The 19256-nt window shown below is 39.5% G+C and overlaps 1 protein-coding gene across 1 annotated transcript in view; it reads left to right on the forward strand.

Annotated features, from left to right (window-relative positions):
* The first annotated feature begins 2144 nt into the window (after positions 1–2144).
* LOC121033695 (inhibitor of carbonic anhydrase-like) overlaps positions 2145–19256 on the forward strand; it is a 54011-nt gene continuing 36899 nt past the window's right edge. The window contains exons 1-2 of the mRNA XM_040480229.1: positions 2145–2299; positions 19032–19204. Coding sequence (XP_040336163.1) covers positions 2257–2299; positions 19032–19204 — 216 coding nt within the window. The 5' untranslated portion in view covers positions 2145–2256. The remainder of the gene's footprint in view (positions 2300–19031; positions 19205–19256) is intronic.

Below are 19256 nucleotides of genomic sequence, written 5' to 3' on the forward strand. Positions count from 1 at the left end.
CTACTTCAGCACTGTCTCTGGCTCAGTGGATGGCAGGGTTAATCTCTGCCAGAGAGAAGAATTTTTCACAATCTTAACTGGGGCTGAAAAAAAAAATAGTTACTTAGCAAAGATTCATCCTTTGCACATGAGAAGAGGATGCAGAATAAAGAGTTATGATGGGCTAAAATAATATAACACAGTCTTACATTCTTAAGGCCCAAATCTGAGGATACTTTACTAGACAAGCCTCCGTTTTGTAGTTTGAATAATTGTATTGCCAGTACCAAAACTTAATTCAACAGAAAGGCTATTTAAAATGTATTCAATGTTGGAGTACTACGTGGTAATAAGAATGAAATATGGCCCTTTGTAGCAACATGGATGGAACTGGAGAGTGTTATGCTAAGTGAAATAAGCCATACAGAGAAAGACAGATACCATATGGTTTCACTCTTATGTGGATCCTGAGAAACTTAACAGAAACCCATGGGGGAGGGGAAGGAAAAAAAAAAAAAAGAGATTAGAGTGGGAGACAGCCAAACCATAAGAGACTCTTAAAAACTGAGAACAAACTGAGGGTTGATGGGGGGTGGGAGGGAGGGGAGGGTGGGTGATGGGTATTGAAGAGGGCATTTTTGGGGATGAGCACTGGGTGTTGTATGGAAACCAATTTGACAATAAATTTCATTTAAAAAATAAATAAAATGTATTCAGTGCAAAAGACTTGAAACAATGCTTTATATGAGATGGCACCCAAATAGCCAATATGCACATAAAATGATGCTCAACTTCATTAGTCATCAGAGAAACTCAAAATTACAGTGCACAACTAGTTATACTCCCACCAAAATAGTAAAAGATGTGGAGCAACCAAACTCTCATACCCTTAAGTTGGGAGTATAAATTGGTTCAGCCACTTTGGAAAACTGTTCGGAGTATGTATTAAAGTTAGACATACCTTCTACTTTATAACCAAGAAATTACACTTCCTGGGAAATATCCTGCAGAAATGCATACCTACATGTACTAGAAGATGTGCTAGAATGTTCATAGCAGGGCTCACTGGCTCTTTGTAAGAGCCCAAACTAGAAACTACGATCATCAACAGGAAAGATAAGTGAAATATAGGATAATATGCAGCACTGAGAACATGTGAAAGACAGCTATACACAACACCATAGATGATTCTTACAAATATAACAAGTGAAAGAAGCCAGACACAGCATTGTACATATTGTATGATTCCATCTCTACCAGCAAAATTCGTCCATGCTGTTAGAAGCCAAGAAAATGTGTATCTTTGTGGCGGACACGGAAAGCAACTGGAAGAAGCACCAGGGGGCCATCTGTGCTTTGTGAACGTTCTGTTTCCTGATGTGGGTGCTGGTTATACGGATGTGTTCACCTGGTCATATTTCATCAAGCTGTACATTTAGGATGTGTGAAGTTTTACGTATATTTCTTGTACTTCAACAAAAGTTGTTAAAACTGCATCTAAACTTTCCCTAAGTGAAGCTCACCGACTTGGACTGGGAGGCAGGCTGCAGAACCAAGTAGAAGCAGCCCTCTCGGGGTTCAGCGCTTTGCCTGACCTCAGCCTTCAGCAGAGGGTTGCAGGGAACCGTGTCTTTTTTGGGGGGGAGGGGTTCCGGGAGGCGTCCGGAGTGGGCGACTGAAGAGGAAGAGTCTGAAGATGCCTGAAAATGGTGTTCAGAACATTGTGTGTCTGTGTGCGCATGCTTTTCTGGGGGAAGAGTCCCCAGGTTTCATTCTGTGGACTGCCCCCCATTCCTCTGGAGCCTGTGTATCCTGTGCACTGCCCCCAATTCCTCTGGGGTCTGTGTTTTCCATTTAAGAGCTTCATGGCTAGATGAAGGCCGAGGGTCAGGGAACTTAGGTCCTAGTAACTCACCTGGGAACCAGCCGATCACCTGCCTTCTCCCTCTGTGAGGGCGGCCAGTCCAGCGCGCTCCAAGGTTGCTTCCGCTTGCACCTCCGGCATGCGGACCCCTAACCCGCGAGAGAGGTGCGGTCTAGCAGCTCCCGGAGGTGGGCGGAAGGAGTGGCCGCGGGTCGGCAGGAGCGTGGCTCGAGTTTGCTGCCCTCTAGCCCTGCGGAGGGCTGGGGCTGGGGCTGGTCGGGGGTGTGGCGAGAACGATCTGCCCAAAAGTTGAACCCTTCGGGGGAGGCGGATCCGCTCCCCCTGGGGAGGGTCAGGTAAAGCCTGCCTCGGCTCCCGGAGCCCGCGTCAGTGTCGTATTCCTGCAGCGGACGATGAAGTTCGCCATCTGCTCCCTGCTGTGCGCAGGGACCCTGGGTGAGTGCGCACTGGGAGCTGAGTGGGGGCTGGCCCTCCAGGGCGCGGACTGGGTGCCAGCCGAGGGTCAGCCATAGTGGGACTGCACAGTCTGGGTGTTAGGGGCCCGGAAGCAGCCCAGCGCCTGGCTCGTTCCAAAGTGCCTCTGCTTGGGGGGGGGGGGGAGCGGAAGGAGGGTCGGGGGGCTGGGGGTGGGAGTGAACCCAGGCACCTGACAAACTTTTGTAGCCTAGGGCAGGGGGCCAAATCCCGCTTGCCGCCTGATGTTGTACAGCTGGATGAGCTAATGATGGCTTTTACATCTTTAAATGATTGAAAGAAAGTGAAAAGAACAGTAGTTTTGATACATGAAAATTATATGAAATTTAAATTTCAGTGTCCATAAGTAAAATTTTATTGGAACACAATCATGTTCATTCAGGTAAGTATTGTCTGTGGCTGCACTCAGGTTTCAAGGACAGAATTGAGTAGTTGCTACAGAGACCTTATAGCCCACAAAACCTAAACTCTTTTCTCATTAGTCCATCGCGGAAAGGACTTATGACACTTAGCCTGGAAGCTGTTGATCCTGTTCACAGTGAAGGAAATATGATCAAAGGAGAGAAGGGATTTTCCCCAGGGCTCCTGGCTCCTAAGCGGGGGAGGGGCTTAATGTCAGGTATGCTTGACCTATCAGGTATCTAACCAGAAGGGATTTTCCTGCTTTGAACTGTACATCTCCCATCCCTATCACACAACAGGGAGGTAGAGGAATGTACGAGAAAGGCAGTCACCCTAGAGTAGGATCCACTGCCACTCAGTTCTGTGTGACTCAGTTCCGGGCCATCCCTTGACCTCTCTGAACTGGTTTCCTCAATAGTTCAGTAGGCATTGCTTTTTCACAACCAACACTGCGAAATTGGAATGAGATAAAGTACCTAATGACAGAACTCTAGACACAGGTGAGTTACCACTGGTAAAAATCCTGAACATCAATGTAGCAGGCCCCTTCCTGTGTTGGGCAGGGGGAGCCCAGGGCTCTTGGCCTGGTAACTGTGGGAAGGTAGGCGATGGTACAAAGTCAATGAGCTCGTGCGTGTGAAAAACAGTTGCATGGCTCAACAACTGTTGGTTCTTTCTAGCCCTGGTTCTGTCTGTTCTCAGGCTTTCTTAAATAACTTCTGGGGTGGTAAGGTAGCTTACCTGAGGAGAGGGGTAACTTGGGGACGGCAGGAGGAAAAGTCAGGTAGGGCAAGGAGTGCCACATAGGGCCACACAGGGAGCTCTGCAGGGGCTGGGAAAGGCTGGAAAGGGAGTGTACAGCTGTGTTCCAACTACAGCCAGCGGGGAATCCAGAGTGATGCTCCCTGGTTGCTCCTTAATTGCTCCTGATCAGGGCTTGTGTTGTTTTTTCTTCCTTTATCGCCTTTCCTGGAAATGCCAGGCACTGACCAAAAGGTCATTTTCCCAATCAGGTCTGTATTTACAAACCAGAGGCAAGAGCTGCCTACCTCCCCCATGCCCACCCCCATAGTCCTTCCCAGTGGGCCACTAGATATGAACCAGCCTGGAGTCTAGGATGTGCTCTCTTCAAAGCTCAGTGTTCTTTTCCGACAAAAAAACTGATGGGCAATGACAGAAATGCAACCAAAATAGTTTAAAATTTAACAGATCAAAGGAAAGGGGTTTGTTATTAGTAGACCTTGCAAGAGCCAAGAACCAGAGGGTCAGAACAGCCTGCACCTCCGCTTTGGCCTCTACCTTCTACTTCAGCCTTTCTGGGGCTTAAGAGATTTCTCCACACAGTGAGCATGTGGCCACAAGAAGCTTTTCCCTCCCAGGATCAGTCTCAAATATCCACAGTGGGCTCAGATTGTCCTTTCTTGAAATTGTCACATGGCTGTCACAGAGTGTTACTGAATTGGTATAGTCTAGCTTTCTTGCACTGTCTTTCCTTTCTTTTTCTCTTTCTTTCTTTCTTTCTTTCTTTCTTTCTTCCTTCCTTCCTTCCTTCCTTCCTTCCTTCCTTCCTTCCTTCCTTTTTTGTTTATTTATTTTGAGAGAGAGAGAGAGAGAGAGAGAGAGAATCCCCAAGCAGGCTCTGTGCCACCAGCGCATAGCCTGATGCAGGGCTCAAACTCATGAACCACAAGATCATGACCTGAGCTGAAACCAGGAGTGGGAAGCTTAATCCACTGAGCCACCCAGGAACCCCTCTCTCTTTCTTAGAATAATTTTTACTGGGGCACCTGGGTGGCTCAGTTGTTTAAGCATCCAACTTTGGCTCAGGTCATGATCTTGTGGTTTGTGAGTTTAAGCCCTGCATCAGGCTCTGTGCTGAGAGCTCAGAGCCTGGAGCTTGCTTGCTTCAGATTGTGTCTCCCTCTCTCTCTGCCCCTCCTCTGCTCACACTCTGTCTCTGTCTTTCTCTCAAAAATGAATAAACATTTAAAAACTTAAAATAATTTTTACTGAAGTATAATTTATATATAATAAAATGCACTCATTAAAAAAATTTTTTAAATGTTCACTATTTAATTTTGAGAGAGACAGAGAGATGGAGCATGAGCAGGGAAGGGGCAGAGAAACAGGGAGACACAGAATCTGAAGCAGGCTCCAGACTCTGAGCTGTCATCACAGAGCCTGATACAGGGCTCGAATTCGTGAACCGTGAGATCATGACCTGAGCCACAGTTGGATGCTTAACTGACTGAGCCACCCAGGCACCCCAGCACTCATTTTAAGTATACATGTAGTTCAATGAATTTTGACAACTACACGTACCCATGTAACTACCATCATGATCAAGATATAGAACATTTCCATCACTCTCAAACTATCCTTTTCCTAGTCATTTCCACTCTCTGTCACTCTATGTAAGTTTTGCCATTTCACATAAATGCAGTTGTACAGTACATAGATGTAGTCTTTTGAGTCTGGCTTCACTCAGTATAATTGTTTAGAGATTCCTCCACATTTTTGCATGTATTAAAGTTCATTCCTTTTTATTGATTAGTCGTATTCCATTGTATGGCTTTACCACAGTTTGTTTACCTATTCATTCGTTGGTGGACATTTAGCTTCCCCACTTTGGGGATATTATGAATAAAGCTGCTATGAACATTAGTGTACAAGTCTTTGAGTGGACTTATGTTTTCATTCCTTTTAGGCAAATTTCTAGGAATAAAATTGCTGGGTCATAATGTAAATATATATTTAATTAGTTAAGAAAATGCCACGCTTTTTGAGTAGTTGTACCATTTACATTGCTGCCAGCAATGTAGGAGAATTTCAGTTGCTCCACGTCCCATCAGCACTCAGTGTTGTCAGTCTTTTCCCGTTTAGTGATTTTAATGGGTGTGCTGTGGTATATCACTAGAGTTTTATTTTGTATTTCTTTGATGAGCAATGATGTTGAACATCTCTCTATATTCTTATTGGCCACTCATATATCTTCTTTTATGAAGTATATGTTAAAATCTTTTCCCATTTTTTTAAGTTGGGTTATTTGACTTACTATTGAGTTAAAAAGCCCTTTATATATGCTGGATACAAGTCCTTGGTCAGACTGATGTATTGCAATTATTTTTTCCAAGTTTGTGGCTTAGCTTGTCATTTTCTGAATGCTATCTTCTGAAGAGCAGATGTTCTCCATTTTGATCAAGTTCACCTACAAAATTTTAATTTTTGGATTTTATACTCTATGTCCTCTCTAAAAATATAATTGGCTACCCCTAAAGCTGCAATAATTTCTTTTGGTTTATTTTAGAGGTTTTTTTTTAAAGCTTATTTATTATTTTGGGAGAGGTAGAGAAAGAACCAGTATGGGAGAGGCAGAGAGAGGGGAGGACAGAGGATCTGAGGCAGGCTGTATGCTGACAGTCGAGAGCCCAACGTGGGGCTCAAACTCATGAACTGTGAGATCATGACCTGAGCCAAAGTTGGATGCTTAACTGAGCCACCCGGAACCCTATTTTAGAAGTTTTATAGCTTCAGCTTTTGTGTTTTGGTTTATGATACACTTTTAGTTTTTGTGTATGGTTAAAGTAAAAGCTGAGATTCATTTTTCTCACATGAATATACAGTTATTCCAGGACTTGTTTTTGAAAAGGATATTCTTTTTCCACTGAATTACCTTAGCACCTTTGTTGAAAATCCACCGACCCTATAAACGCGGGCCAATTTCTAGTCTCTCTATTCTGTTCTATTAAGCTATATGTCTCTTCTTGTGCCAATATCACACTGTCTTGATTACAGTAGCTTTACAGAAAGTCTAGAAATCAGGTAGAATAAGCCCTCCAACTTTACGGTATTACATCAGTATTGGTTTGCCACTTAGATCCTTTACATATGCGTATACATTTTTAATTGGCTTATCAACTACTATAAAAATCAAGTTTAGTATTGAAATATTGTTGAGATTGCATTTAATTTATGGATCATTTTGAGAAGCGTTAGCCTTAAAAATAAAACTGTCAAGAGAACAAACTGAAGGTTGCTGGTGGGGTGTTGTGTGGGGGGATGGGCTAAATGGGCAGTGGGCATTAAGGAGGGCACTTGTTGGGATGAGCACTGTGTGTTGTATGTAACTGATGAATCACTAAATTCTATACCTGAACACACACACACACACACACACACACACACACACACCAAATAATAAAATAAAACTGTCAAGTCTGGGGGTGCCTGGGTGGCTCAGTCAGTTAAGCGTCCGACTTCAGCTTGGTTCATGGGTTTGGGCCCTGCATTGGGCTCTGTGCTGACAGCTTAGAGCCTGGAGCCTGTTTTGGATTCTGTGTCTCTCCCTCTCTATGTCCCTCACACCCCCTCAAAAAATGAATAAACATTAAAAATTTTTTTTAAACTGTCAAGTCCAAAACCTTTGGGATGCAGCAAAAGCAGCCATAAGAGGGAGGTATATTGCAATACAGGTCTACTTCAGGGAAGAAGAAAAGTCTCAAATACACAACCTCATCTTACACCTAAAGGAGCTAGAAAAGGAATAGCAAATAAAGCCTAAAGCCAGAAGAAGAAGGGAAATTATAAATATTAAAGCAGAAATAAATGATATAGAAACAACAACAACAAAAACCCCCAGTAGAACAGATCAACAAAACTAAGAGCTGGTTCTTTGAAAGAATTAATAAAATTGACAGCCCCTAGCCAGACTTATCAAAAAGAAAAGAGAAAGGACCCCCCAAAATAAAGTCACAAATAAAAGAGGAGAGATCATGATCAACACCACAGAAATACAAATAATAATAAGAGAATATTATGAAAAATTATGTGCAAAAAACTTGATAATCTGGAAGAAATGGAAAAATTCCTAGAAACATAAAAACTACCAAAACTGAAATAGAAATTTGAACAGAGCCATAGCCAGCAAATAAATTGAATCAATAATAAAAAATATTCCAACAAACAAAAGTCCAGGGCTAGATGGCTTCCCAGAGGAATTCTACCAAACATTTAATGAAGAGTTAATGCCTATTCTTCCCAAATTGTTTCAAAAAATAGAAATGGAAGAAAAACTTCCATTTCCTTCTATAAGGCTAGCATTACCTTGATTCCAAAACCAGACAAAGACCCCACTCAAAGGAGAATTACAGGCCAATATCCTTGATGAACATGCATGCAAAAATTATCAACAAGATATTAACAAATTGAATCTAACAGTACATTAAAAGAATTATTCACCATGATCAAGTGGGACTTATTTCTGGGCTGCAGGGGTGGTTCAATATTTGAAGATCAATCAACGTGACACAACACAGTAATAAAAGAAAGGATAAGAACCATATGATCCTGTCAATAGATGCAAAAAAAAAAATCATTTGACAAAATACAGCATCCATTCTTGATAAAAACTCTCAACAAAGTAGGGATAGATAGAATATTCCTCAACATCATAAAGGCCATAGACACAGCTAATATCATCTTCAATGGGGAAAAACAGAGCTTTCCTTCACTGTAAGGAACAAGACAGGGGTGTCTACTCTCACCACTACTATTTAACATAGTACTGGAAGTTTTAGCCTCAGCAATCAGACAACACAAAGAAATAAAAGGCATCCAAATTGGCAAGGAAGAAGTCAAACTTTCACTATTTGTGGATGACATGATCCTCTATGTCGAAAACCCAAAGAATCCACTAAGAAATTGCTAGAACTAACACATGAATCCAGCAAAGTCACAGGATATAAAATCAATGCACAGAAATTGGTTGCATTTCTATACACCAATAATGAAGCAGCAGAAAAAGAAATCAAGGAATCGATCCCATTTACAATTGCACCAAAACGCATAAGATATCTAGAAATAAACCTAACCAAAGAGGTAGATGGTCTGTACTCTGAAAACTGTAGAACACTTATGAAGGAAATTGAAGAAGACACAAAGAAATGGAAATGAATTCCATGCTCATGGATAGGAAGAACAAACATTGTTAAAATATCTATACTACCCAAAGCAATCTACACATTTAATGCAATACCAAACAGCAAAATACCAAACAGCATTTTTCACAGAGCTAGAACAAACAATGTTAACATTTGTACGGAACCACAAAAGACCCTGAATAGCCAAAGCAATTCTGAGAAAGAAAAGCAAAGCTGGAGGCATCATGATTCAGGACTTCAAGCTATATTACAAAGCTGCAGTCATCAAGACAGTATGGTATTAGCAAAAAAAAAAACAAAAAACAAAACCCAGACACATAGATCTATGGAACAGAATAAAAAACCCAGAAATGGACACACAACTATATGGTCAACTAATCTTTGACAGAGCTGGAAAGAATATCCAAAAGACACTCTCTTTAACAAATTGTGTTGGGAAAACTGGACAGAAACATGTAGAAGAATGAAACTTTACTACTTTCTTACACCATACACAAAAATAAATTCAAAATGGATGAAAGACCTAAATATGAGACAGGAAACTATCATAATGCTAAAGGAGAAAACAGGCAGGAATCTCTTTGACCTCAGCTGCAGCAACTTCTTACTAGACATCTTGCCAAAGACAAGGGAAACAAAAGCAAACAGAAACTGTTGGGACCTCATCAAGATAAAAAGTGTCTGCACAGCAAAGGAAATAATCAACAAAACTAAAAGGCAGCCTACATAATGGGAGAAGATATTTGCAAACTACATATCTGATGAAGGGTTAGTATCCAAAATCTTGAAAGAACTTACCAAACTCAACACCCAAAAAACAAATAATCCTGTGAAGAAATGGGCAGAAGACATGAATAGACACTTTTCCAAAGAAGACATCCAGATGGCTAACAGGCACATGAGAAGATGCTTAATATCACTCATCACCAGGGAAATACAACTTGAAACCATGATGAGATACCACCTCACACCTGTCAGAATGGCTAAAATTAATACAAGAAACAACAGGTGTTGGTGAGGATGTGGAGAAAGGAGTATCCTCTCACACTGTTGGTGGGAATCCAAACTGGCATAGCCACTCTGGAAAACAGTATGGAGGGTCTTCAAAAAGTGAAAAATAGAATAACCCTATGACCCAGCAATTACACTACTAGGTATTTACCCAACAGATACAAAACACAGATTCAAAAGGGTACATGAACCCCTATGTTTATAGCAGCATTATTAACAATAGCCAAAATATGGAAAGGGCCCAAGTGTCCATCGACTGATGAATGGATAAAGAAGATGTGGTGTATATACACACAATGGAACATTATTCAGCCATCAAGAAGGATGAAATCTTGCCATTTGCAATGATGTAGATGGAGCTAGAGTGTATTATGCTGAGCAAAATAAGTCAGAGAAAGACAAATACCATATGATTTCACTCATATGTGGAATTTAAGAAACAAAACAGATGAACATATGGGAGGGGGGAAAAGAAAAAAAAAGAGAGGGTAACTAACCATGAGAGACTCTTAAAAATAGAGAACAAAATGTGGGTTGATGGAGGGAGGTGGGGGGGGATGGGCTAGATGTGTGATGGGTATTAGGAGGGCACTTGTGATAAACACTAGGTGTTGTGTGCAAGTGATGAATGACTGAAGTCTACTCCTGAAACCAATATTGCACTGTATATTAACTAAGTAGAATTTAAATAAAAATTTGAAAAAAAATTGTCAGTTATTTTACCAGCAAAAATGGGTTTCTTTGGGAATAGCAGAAAATCACATTTCAGGACATGCAAGCTATGGCAAAACCATAGGCAAGACTAGAGGACAAAAGACAGGAGTTTTTGTTTTTGTTTTTGTTTTTCCCCATAGAGAAAGGGGGAAGTTGGGAGGGGCTAAGTGTAGTGGCTTTTCATTGGCTAAGTTGTGATAGTCTCTCATTAGCTAGGCTGTTTCCTGGCAAGGAGAAAATATTTCTTCCTCCTGCTAGGGCAGTAAAGTATAGGCTTCTTCCTGTTAGGAATGCAGGGTACCTCTCTTCCTTTTTGGGTCTGCAATCCGCAAGGAGTGGTAAGGTGTGAGAGCTCCCACTTCTGGCCTTCTGGCTTTATTTTATTTTTATTTATTTATTTTATATGTATGCTTTTTTTAAACTTTATTTATTTTGAGATAGAGACAGCATGAATGGGGAAGGGGCAGAGAGAGAGGGAGAGAGAGAGAATACCAAGCAGGCTACACACTGTTAGTGCAAAGCCCAACTGGGGGCTTGATCTCACCAACCGTGAGAATATGACCTGAGCCAGAAAGTACGAGTCAGACACTCAAGTGACTGAGCCACCAGGCACCCCCTGGCTTTATTTTAAAAATGAAGTTTTCTTTATTTGGTTTCACTGAAGAATTTCATCTTAATAATATTGAGTTTTGTAGTTCATGAGCATTCTGTATCTGTTTAGTCTTCTTTCATTTATCTTAGGAATATTTTGTAGTTTTTATTGAATAAGTGTTATTGATAATTTGTTAAATTTATCCCTAGATGTTTCATATTTTTGGATGCCATTGTAAGTGGTATATAAAATTTTTTCATTTTACAGTTTTTTTCTTTTTACTATCATCAAATTTTTATTGATTCTAGTATATCAAATCAAATCCTGTGACCTCTCTAAAATCATTTATTAGTTCCAGTAGCTTTTTTGCAGGGTCTTTAAATTTTTCTGTATAGACAAACATTATCTGTGGATAAAGACAATTTTATACCTTCTTTTCCAACTGGTATCCCTTTTTTCCCGTTTTATACCTTATTAAAATGTCTAAGACCTCTTATACAATGTTAAATAGAAATGATGAAAGTATATGTCTTTGCCTTGTTTCTCAACTGGAGGAGCATTAAATCTTTCCCCATTAGGCATGATGTTAGTTGTATGTTTCTTTTGTTGTTTTTTTTTTAATTTTTTCTTTTTTTTCAACGTTTTTATTTATTTTTTTGGGACAGAGAGAGACAGAGCATGAACGGGGGAGGGGCAGAGAGAGAGGGAGACACAGAATCGGAAACAGGCTCCAGGCTCCGAGCCATCAGCCCAGAGCCTGACGCCGGGCTCCAACTCACGGACCGCGAGATTGTGACCTGGCTGAAGTCGGACGCTTAACCGACTGCGCCACCCAGGCGCCCCTAGTTGTATGATTTTGAAGATGCTTTCATCAGGTTGAGGACACTCCCCTTCTATACCTAGTTTGCTTGGAGTGTTGAATTGACAACTACGTCTTCTGTATCTTATCAAGATAATCACAGATTTTTAAATTTTGCAGTATGGTGAATTTTACTGATTGATTTTGCATAGTAAAGAATTTTGTAAAGAATTTTTGTGTCTACGATATTTACCTATAGTTTTCTTTTCTTGTAACATCTTTGTTTGGATTGATATCAAGTTAATACAGCCTTAGAAAATTAGTAAGGAAATCATGCCATTTGCCGCTATGTGGATGGAACTGGAAGGTATTATGCTAAGTGAAATAAGTCAGTCAGAGAAAGACAAATATCATATGTTTACACTCAGATGTGGATCTTGAGAAACTTAACAGAAGACCATGGGGGAATGGAAGGGGGAAAAATAGTTAAAAGCAGAGAGGGTGGGAGGCAAACCATAAGAGACTCTTAAATATAGAGAACAAACTGAGGGTTGATGAGGGGTTAAGGGGAGAGGAGAAAATGGGTGATGGGCATTGAGGAGGGCACATGTTGGGATGAGCACTGGGTGTTTTATGTAAACAATGAACCACGGGAACCTTCCCCCAAAACCAAGAGCACACTTTACACACTGTATGTAAGCCCATTTGACGATAAATTATGTTAAAAAAAAAAAAAGGAGTTTTCCTCCCTTCTTTATTTTATAAAATAGTTTGTGCAGCATTCGTATCTTTCTTTTTTAAGTGTTTGATAGAATTCACCAGTATGTCACTTGGGTCTGGCACTTTCTTTAACATGTATTTGTAGTGCAAATTTGCTGTTACCAAATTCCCTCAACATTTTTTGCCTGAAAACGTTCATTTTTGCCTCCAGTTCTGAAAGTTAATTTCATTGGATATAGATTTCTAGGTTAACAGGTTATTTTTATTTTAGCATTTTGTCTATGACTTAATCTTGATTCTGACAAAAAAGTCCGTGGTATTCATTATCTTTGTTCCTCTAAATTTGTCTCTTTTCTCTGGTTGCTCTAGAACTGAGTTTATAGTTTTCATAACATTTGGGAAAATTCTGGCCAAATATTTCTTCACATATTTTTTCAGCCCCCCTCCCCACGTTTTCCCATAGGACTGACTGCAGTTACATATATATTAGATCACTTGACATTGGGTGACAAATCACTGAGGCTCTGTTTATTGGTTTTTCATCTTTTTTCCCCCTCCCTGAGCTTCATTTCAGAGAGTTTCAAGTAATGTCTTCCAGATTATCTTTTTTCTATTGCAGTATGTAATCTGCTGTTATTCTCATTCAGTTAAATGTTCATTTCAGATGTTCTTTTTTTTTTTTAAGTTTATTTGTTTATTTTGAGAGAGAGCAAGCAAGTGTGAGCAGCAGGTGGGGCAGAGAGAGAGAGAGGAGAGAGAATCCCAAGCAGTCTCTGCACTGTGTGGAGAGCCCCCTGTCATGGGGCTCCATCCCACAAACCTTGAGATCATGACATGAGCTGAAATCAAGAGTCAGATGCTCAACTGACTGAGCCACCCAGGTGCCCCTCAGATGTTCTGGTTTTTTTTTTTTTTTTTTTGTCTCTAGAAATTCCTTTTAGCTGTTTTTATAGCTTACATTGGTTTCCTCATTATGTTCATGCTTTCCTTTGAATCTCTGAGCATACTTATAATACTTAAAATAGCTGTTTTAAAGTTATTTTCTGTTACTTTCATCATCCCTTTTACTTCTAGTTCTGATTCTGTTGACTGTTTTCCTCTTGATTATGGGTTACATTTTCCTGCTTCTTCACCTGCATAGTAATTTTGTGGGTTGCCAGACATTGTGAATTTTACCTTGCTGAGTATTGAAATTTGGTGTGTACAGTGTGTGTGTGTGTGTGTGTGTGTGTGTGTGTGTGTAATGAATTTTGTTGTTTTTATTTAAAGAGTGTTAGGGGCGCCTGGGTGGCGCAGTCGGTTAAGCGTCCGACTTCAGCCAGGTCACGATCTCGCGGTCCGTGAGTTCGAGCCCCGCGTCAGGCTCTGGGCTGATGGCTCAGAGCCTGGAGCCTGTTTCCGATTCTCTGTCTCCCTCTCTCTCTGACCCTCCCCCATTCATGCTCTGTCTCTCTCTGTCCCAAAAATAAATAAATGTTGAAAAAAAAAATTAAAAAAAAAAAAATAAAGTGTTAAACTTTGTTCTGGCAGGCAGTCATATTATCTGCAAATCAGCTTAATTCTTTCAAAACTAGTTTCTAAGATTTTTAGTCTGTGTCTAGAATATTCTTTATTTTAGGGTAGTTTAACCTACTTCTGGAATTTTAATAACTGTCCTATTTATTCAATGAGATTTTTATCCACTCTGAATCATGGGAACTTGAAATGATTCCTGACCTCATTCAAGTTCTGGAAAATGTTTGGCTTAAGCTCCCCATTGAATTTTCTTTCTCTAGCAGTTGTTATTGCCTGGCTTCTACAATGCTCAAGTTGGAATTTAGCCAGAATCTCAAATGTATGTAGACTCTAGATTTCAATCTCCTCTCTCTCTCTTCTCTCCTTTTTGGCATTCACTACTGTTTGGTTATCTGTGCTACAAATTCTAATTGCCTTAGCCTTACCTAAATATGATCTCTGTCTCCTCAACTTGGTAAGACAGTCAGGCTACTTGGTTTTCTTCTCTCTGCTCTGCCATCTGGAAATTTGGTCCAGAAAGAAAGTTAGGATGATTATAGGACTCACTTTATTTGTTTTCCTTCTCTCAGAGGTCACAGTCCTGCACTTCCCATTGTCCAATATTTTATGTTATGTTATGTTATGTTATGTTATGTTATGTTATGTTACGTTTTTATTTTAATTCCAGTTAGTTAACATACAATATTAGTTTCAGGTCTAGGGTATAGTGATCAAACAATTCCATACATCACCTGGTGCTCATCATGACAAGTGCACTCCTTAATCCACATCAGGATTTTAACCCATTCCCTCCCACACCCACCCCCTCTGGTAACCATCAGATTATTCTCTATAATTAAGAGTCTGTGTTTTCCTTTGTCTCTCTTATTTTTTCCCTTTGCCTGTTTTCTTCCCTAAATTCTAGATTTGAGTGAAATCATATAATATTATTTTTCTCTGACTGATTTATTTTACTTAGCATTATAGTCTTTAGCTCTGTGCATGTCATTGCAAATGGCAAGATTTCACTCTTTTTTTTTTTAATTTCATTCTTTTCTATAGCTGAATAATATTCCATTGCTGTCTATTGTTGATGGACACTTGGGCTGCTTTCATATCTTAGGTATTGTAAATAATGCTGCTATAAATATAGGGGCGCATGTATCCCTTTGAATTAGTGTTCTTGTATCGTTTGGGTAGATACCAAGTATTGTGATTTCCGGAATCTAGGGTAAGTCCTATTTTTAACTTTTTGAGGAACCTCTATACTGTTTTCCACAGTGGCTGTACCAGTTTGCACTCCCACCAGTAGTGCATGAGTGTTCCTTTTACTCCATATCCTTGCCAACACCTGTTTCTTGTGTTGTTAATTTTAGCCATTCTGATAGGTGTGAGGTGATATCTCATTGTAGATATTTGATTTGCATTTCCCTCATGGTGAGTGATATTGGGCATCTTTTCATGTGTCTGTTGGCCATCTGGACGTCTTCTTTGGAAAAATTTCTGTTCATGTCTTCTGCCCATTTTTAATTAGATTATTTGTTTTTTGAGTGTTGAGTTTTTGTAACTTCTTTATATATTTTGGATACTAAATCTTTATTGGAGATGGTTTGGTTGTTATTTCTCATCTCTCATTTGTGATTTTATTTATTTGAGTCCTTCCTTCCTCTTTATTTCATGGTAAGTCTGGCTAGAGGTTTTTGATTTTTTTTAAATTTTTTTCAAAGAACCAGCTCCTGGTTTCATTGATCTGTTCTATTGTTTTTTTTAGTTTCTATAACATTTATGTCTGCTCTAATATTTATTATTTCCTTCCTTCTGCTGGTTTTTGGTTTGGTTTTGTTGTTCCTTTTTTTTAGCTCCTTTAGGTACAAGGTTAGATTGTTTATTTGGGATTTTTCTTGTCTCTTGAGGTAGGCCTGTATTGCTATAAATTTCCCTCTTAGAAACACTTTTGCTGCATCCCAGAGGTTTCCATGGACTTTTTAATTTCTCTTTTGATTTTCTGGCTGACCTATTCATTGTTTAGTAGCATGTTATTTAACCTCCATGTATTTGTGGTCTTTCCAGATTTTTTCTTGTGGTTGATTTCTAGTTTCATAATGTTGTGGTCAGAAGAGATGCATGGTATGATTTTGACCTTCTTGGATTTGTTGAGATTTGTTTTGTGGGCTAATATGTGATCTATTCAGGAGAATGCTCCATGTCCACTTGAAAAGAATATGTATTCTGCTGTTTTAGGATGGAATGTTCTGAATATGTCTGTTAAGTCCATCTGGTCCAGTATATCCTTCAAAGCCATTGTTTCCTTGTTGATGTTCTGTTTAGATGATCCATCCATTTATGTAAGTGGGGTGTTAAAGTCACTATTATTATTGTATTATCGATTAGTTCCTTTACATTTGTTATTAACTGATTTATGGTTTTGGGTGCTTCTATGTTGGGTGTATAAATATTTATAATTGTTATATCTTCTTGTTGGATTATTACCTTTATTATTGTATAGTGCTCTTTTTTTGTCTCTTGGTATAGTTTTTGTTTTAAAGTCTATTTTGTCCCATATAAGTATTGCTACTCCGGTTTTCTTTTGCCCATAATCCAATAACTTAAAACTTTTCTTCACATGTTTTTTTCCACACTGTGTGTGTGTGTGTGTGTGTGTGTGTGTGTGTGTTAGTTGTTTAAAGTACTAGAACAAGTCCCATATCGTTATTCCTTTATAGGTAGAAGCAAAAGTCCATCTTCTCTTTTTTTGTTTTGTTTTGCTTCTGTCAAGACTTTCACTTTTCCCCTAATAATACAAACTTCATTTGCCCTGTTTTGCAATCACAGTTAAAAAAAATTAGAAGTGCAGAAACTAGTTTTAATCATTTGAACATAAGCACAGTGGTGACTGAAAATATAAACTTTCAAAAAGGCTTTCCCAAAAAGTGCACACCTTTGAAAAAGTAAAAGAAACCCTACAGTTGGATATAGTAGCTCTTTGTATAACTTAACCTGCTTACAAAGCATTTTCATTTATAGAGTTGTATTGTCTCTACTGTTGCCAGTTATTTCTAAGCACAAAATGTTTTAGCAATGTATATTAGGAAGCAGATTAAACATGCTTTGAAAGTTTCAAAATGAAAATGAAAACTAATACTCCAAATGTTTCTATTCTGCACATGGGCACATGGCCTCTATAGTTCCATTTCCTAGCTTGCTCTCCTTCTTTGGGCTGCTACTCTCAAAGGCTTTTTCAGATAGGGTTGAGGAGCTCCATATGTCTTTCTGTGTTTCATATGGGATTCTGTCTAAGGTAATTTGGCATCTCCTGTCCTGTTTCTTTTGATGTTTCTTACTCACAGACACTTAAAAGGCAGTGCAGATTTTGGAGTCAAACAGATTTGGGTAGTTCAAATATTAGCTTCGTCTCAAGTTATTTTATGTCCCTGATAGTTTTTTTTTCCTTAAATTTCATCCACAAATAGAAACACTAATGTTTAAATGGCAGGAGATTTGTGGACCTTAGAGCAGAGTAATGTGCTTGGCACACTGCCTGACATACAGGACTTCATCCAAAAATAAATAAACGTTGGAAAAAAAATTAAAATAAAATAAAATAACATTTGGCTCAAATACTACAGATTTGTAAGCAGCATTTTGCCTTTAAAATAGTCTCTAAACTTATTACTATAGCTTAAAATGAAATAAACATGTACTGATTTTAGTGCCCCAGCAATTAGTACCATATAAGTTTAGAGTATCTAATGTCAAAAGGATGACTAAATCAGTAGGCTGAAGATTCCTTCCCATAGGTTTTTCTTTTAAGTTTATTTTTATTTTGAGAGAATGAAAGAGCAAGAGGAGGGGAGGGGAAGAGAGAGAGAATCTCAAGCAGGTTCCACACTGTCAGTGCAGACAGAGCCCAATGTGGGGCTCGAACTCATGAATCACGAGATCATGAGCTGAGCCAAAATCAAGAGTTGGATGCTTAACCGACTGAGTCACCCAGGCACCCTCCCACCTTTTATATTTTTTCTTTTCTGAGGTGACATTAATTAACATAAAATTAATCATTTAAAAGTATACAATTCAGTGGCATTTTTTTTCTTTCTTTTTTTTTTTAATTGTTTTTTCAACGTTTATTTATTTTTGGGACAGAGAGAGACAGAGCATGAACGGGGGAGGGGCAGAGAGAGAGAGGGAGACACAGAATCAGAAACAGGCTCCAGGCTCTGAGCCATCAGCCCAGAGCCCGACGCGGGGCTCGAACTCACGGACCGTGAGATCGTGACCTGGCTGAAGTCGGCCGCTTAACCGACTGCGCCACCCAGGCGCCCCTTCAGTGGCATTTAGTATACTCACAGTGTTGTGTAACTACCATCTCTATCTAGTTCCAAAAGAAAATCCTGTGCCCATTAAGCAGTCAGTTCCCATTCCCCTCTCTCCCAGCCCCTGGCAACCACCAGTTTGTTTTGTGTCTCTATAGATTTACCTATTCTAGATATTTCATATGAGTAGGATTATATAATGTGTAGCCTTTTGTGACTGGCTTCTTTCATGTAACATATTATTTTCGAGGTTCATCCATGTTGTAGCATATAGCAATACTTCATTCTTTCTATGGCAGAATAATATTTCATTGTATGGATATATTATATTTTGTTTATCCATTCACCCATTGATGTACATTTAGGTTGTTTCTGCCTTTCTTGACCATCATGAATAGTGCTACTATGAATATTCATGTATGTGTATTTCAGTACCTGCTTCCAATTCTTTGGGATATATACTGAGGGGTGGGATTTCTGGATCATGCGGTAATTCTGTTTAGCTTTTGGGAGGTGCTTTTGGGTTTGTTTCTCCAAGGGGAAAGGCACAATCAGAGAAATGGGACCTGAAAACTCAGGTGAGCCATGCAGCCAACCCAATTTTTGTCTGTCCCACTCAGGCAACCATTTACCTTGTCTTTAACTTCTTCTGCCAGCAGAGAAAGATGAGCGCTGTGGGTTCCTTACACCTTTGGCATCTGTCCCCTAGGTCTGTGTCTGGCTGTCCCTGGGAAAACTGTGAGGTGGTGCACTATCTCAAATCATGAGGCCAGTAAGTGCTCTGATTTCAGTGACAATATGAAAAAAGTCCTTCCAGCGGATGGTCCTCATGTCACCTGTGTGAAGAGAGCCTCTCACTTTGAGTGCATCAAGTCCATTTGGGTAAGTCACAGCTGCCCAAAGGAGAATGGAAGAAAATCCATACTTCCTTTTT

This window comes from Herpailurus yagouaroundi, unplaced genomic scaffold, assembly GCF_014898765.1.
Source record: "Herpailurus yagouaroundi ecotype Mexico unplaced genomic scaffold, PumYag 159, whole genome shotgun sequence".
NCBI lineage: Eukaryota > Metazoa > Chordata > Mammalia > Carnivora > Felidae > Herpailurus > Herpailurus yagouaroundi.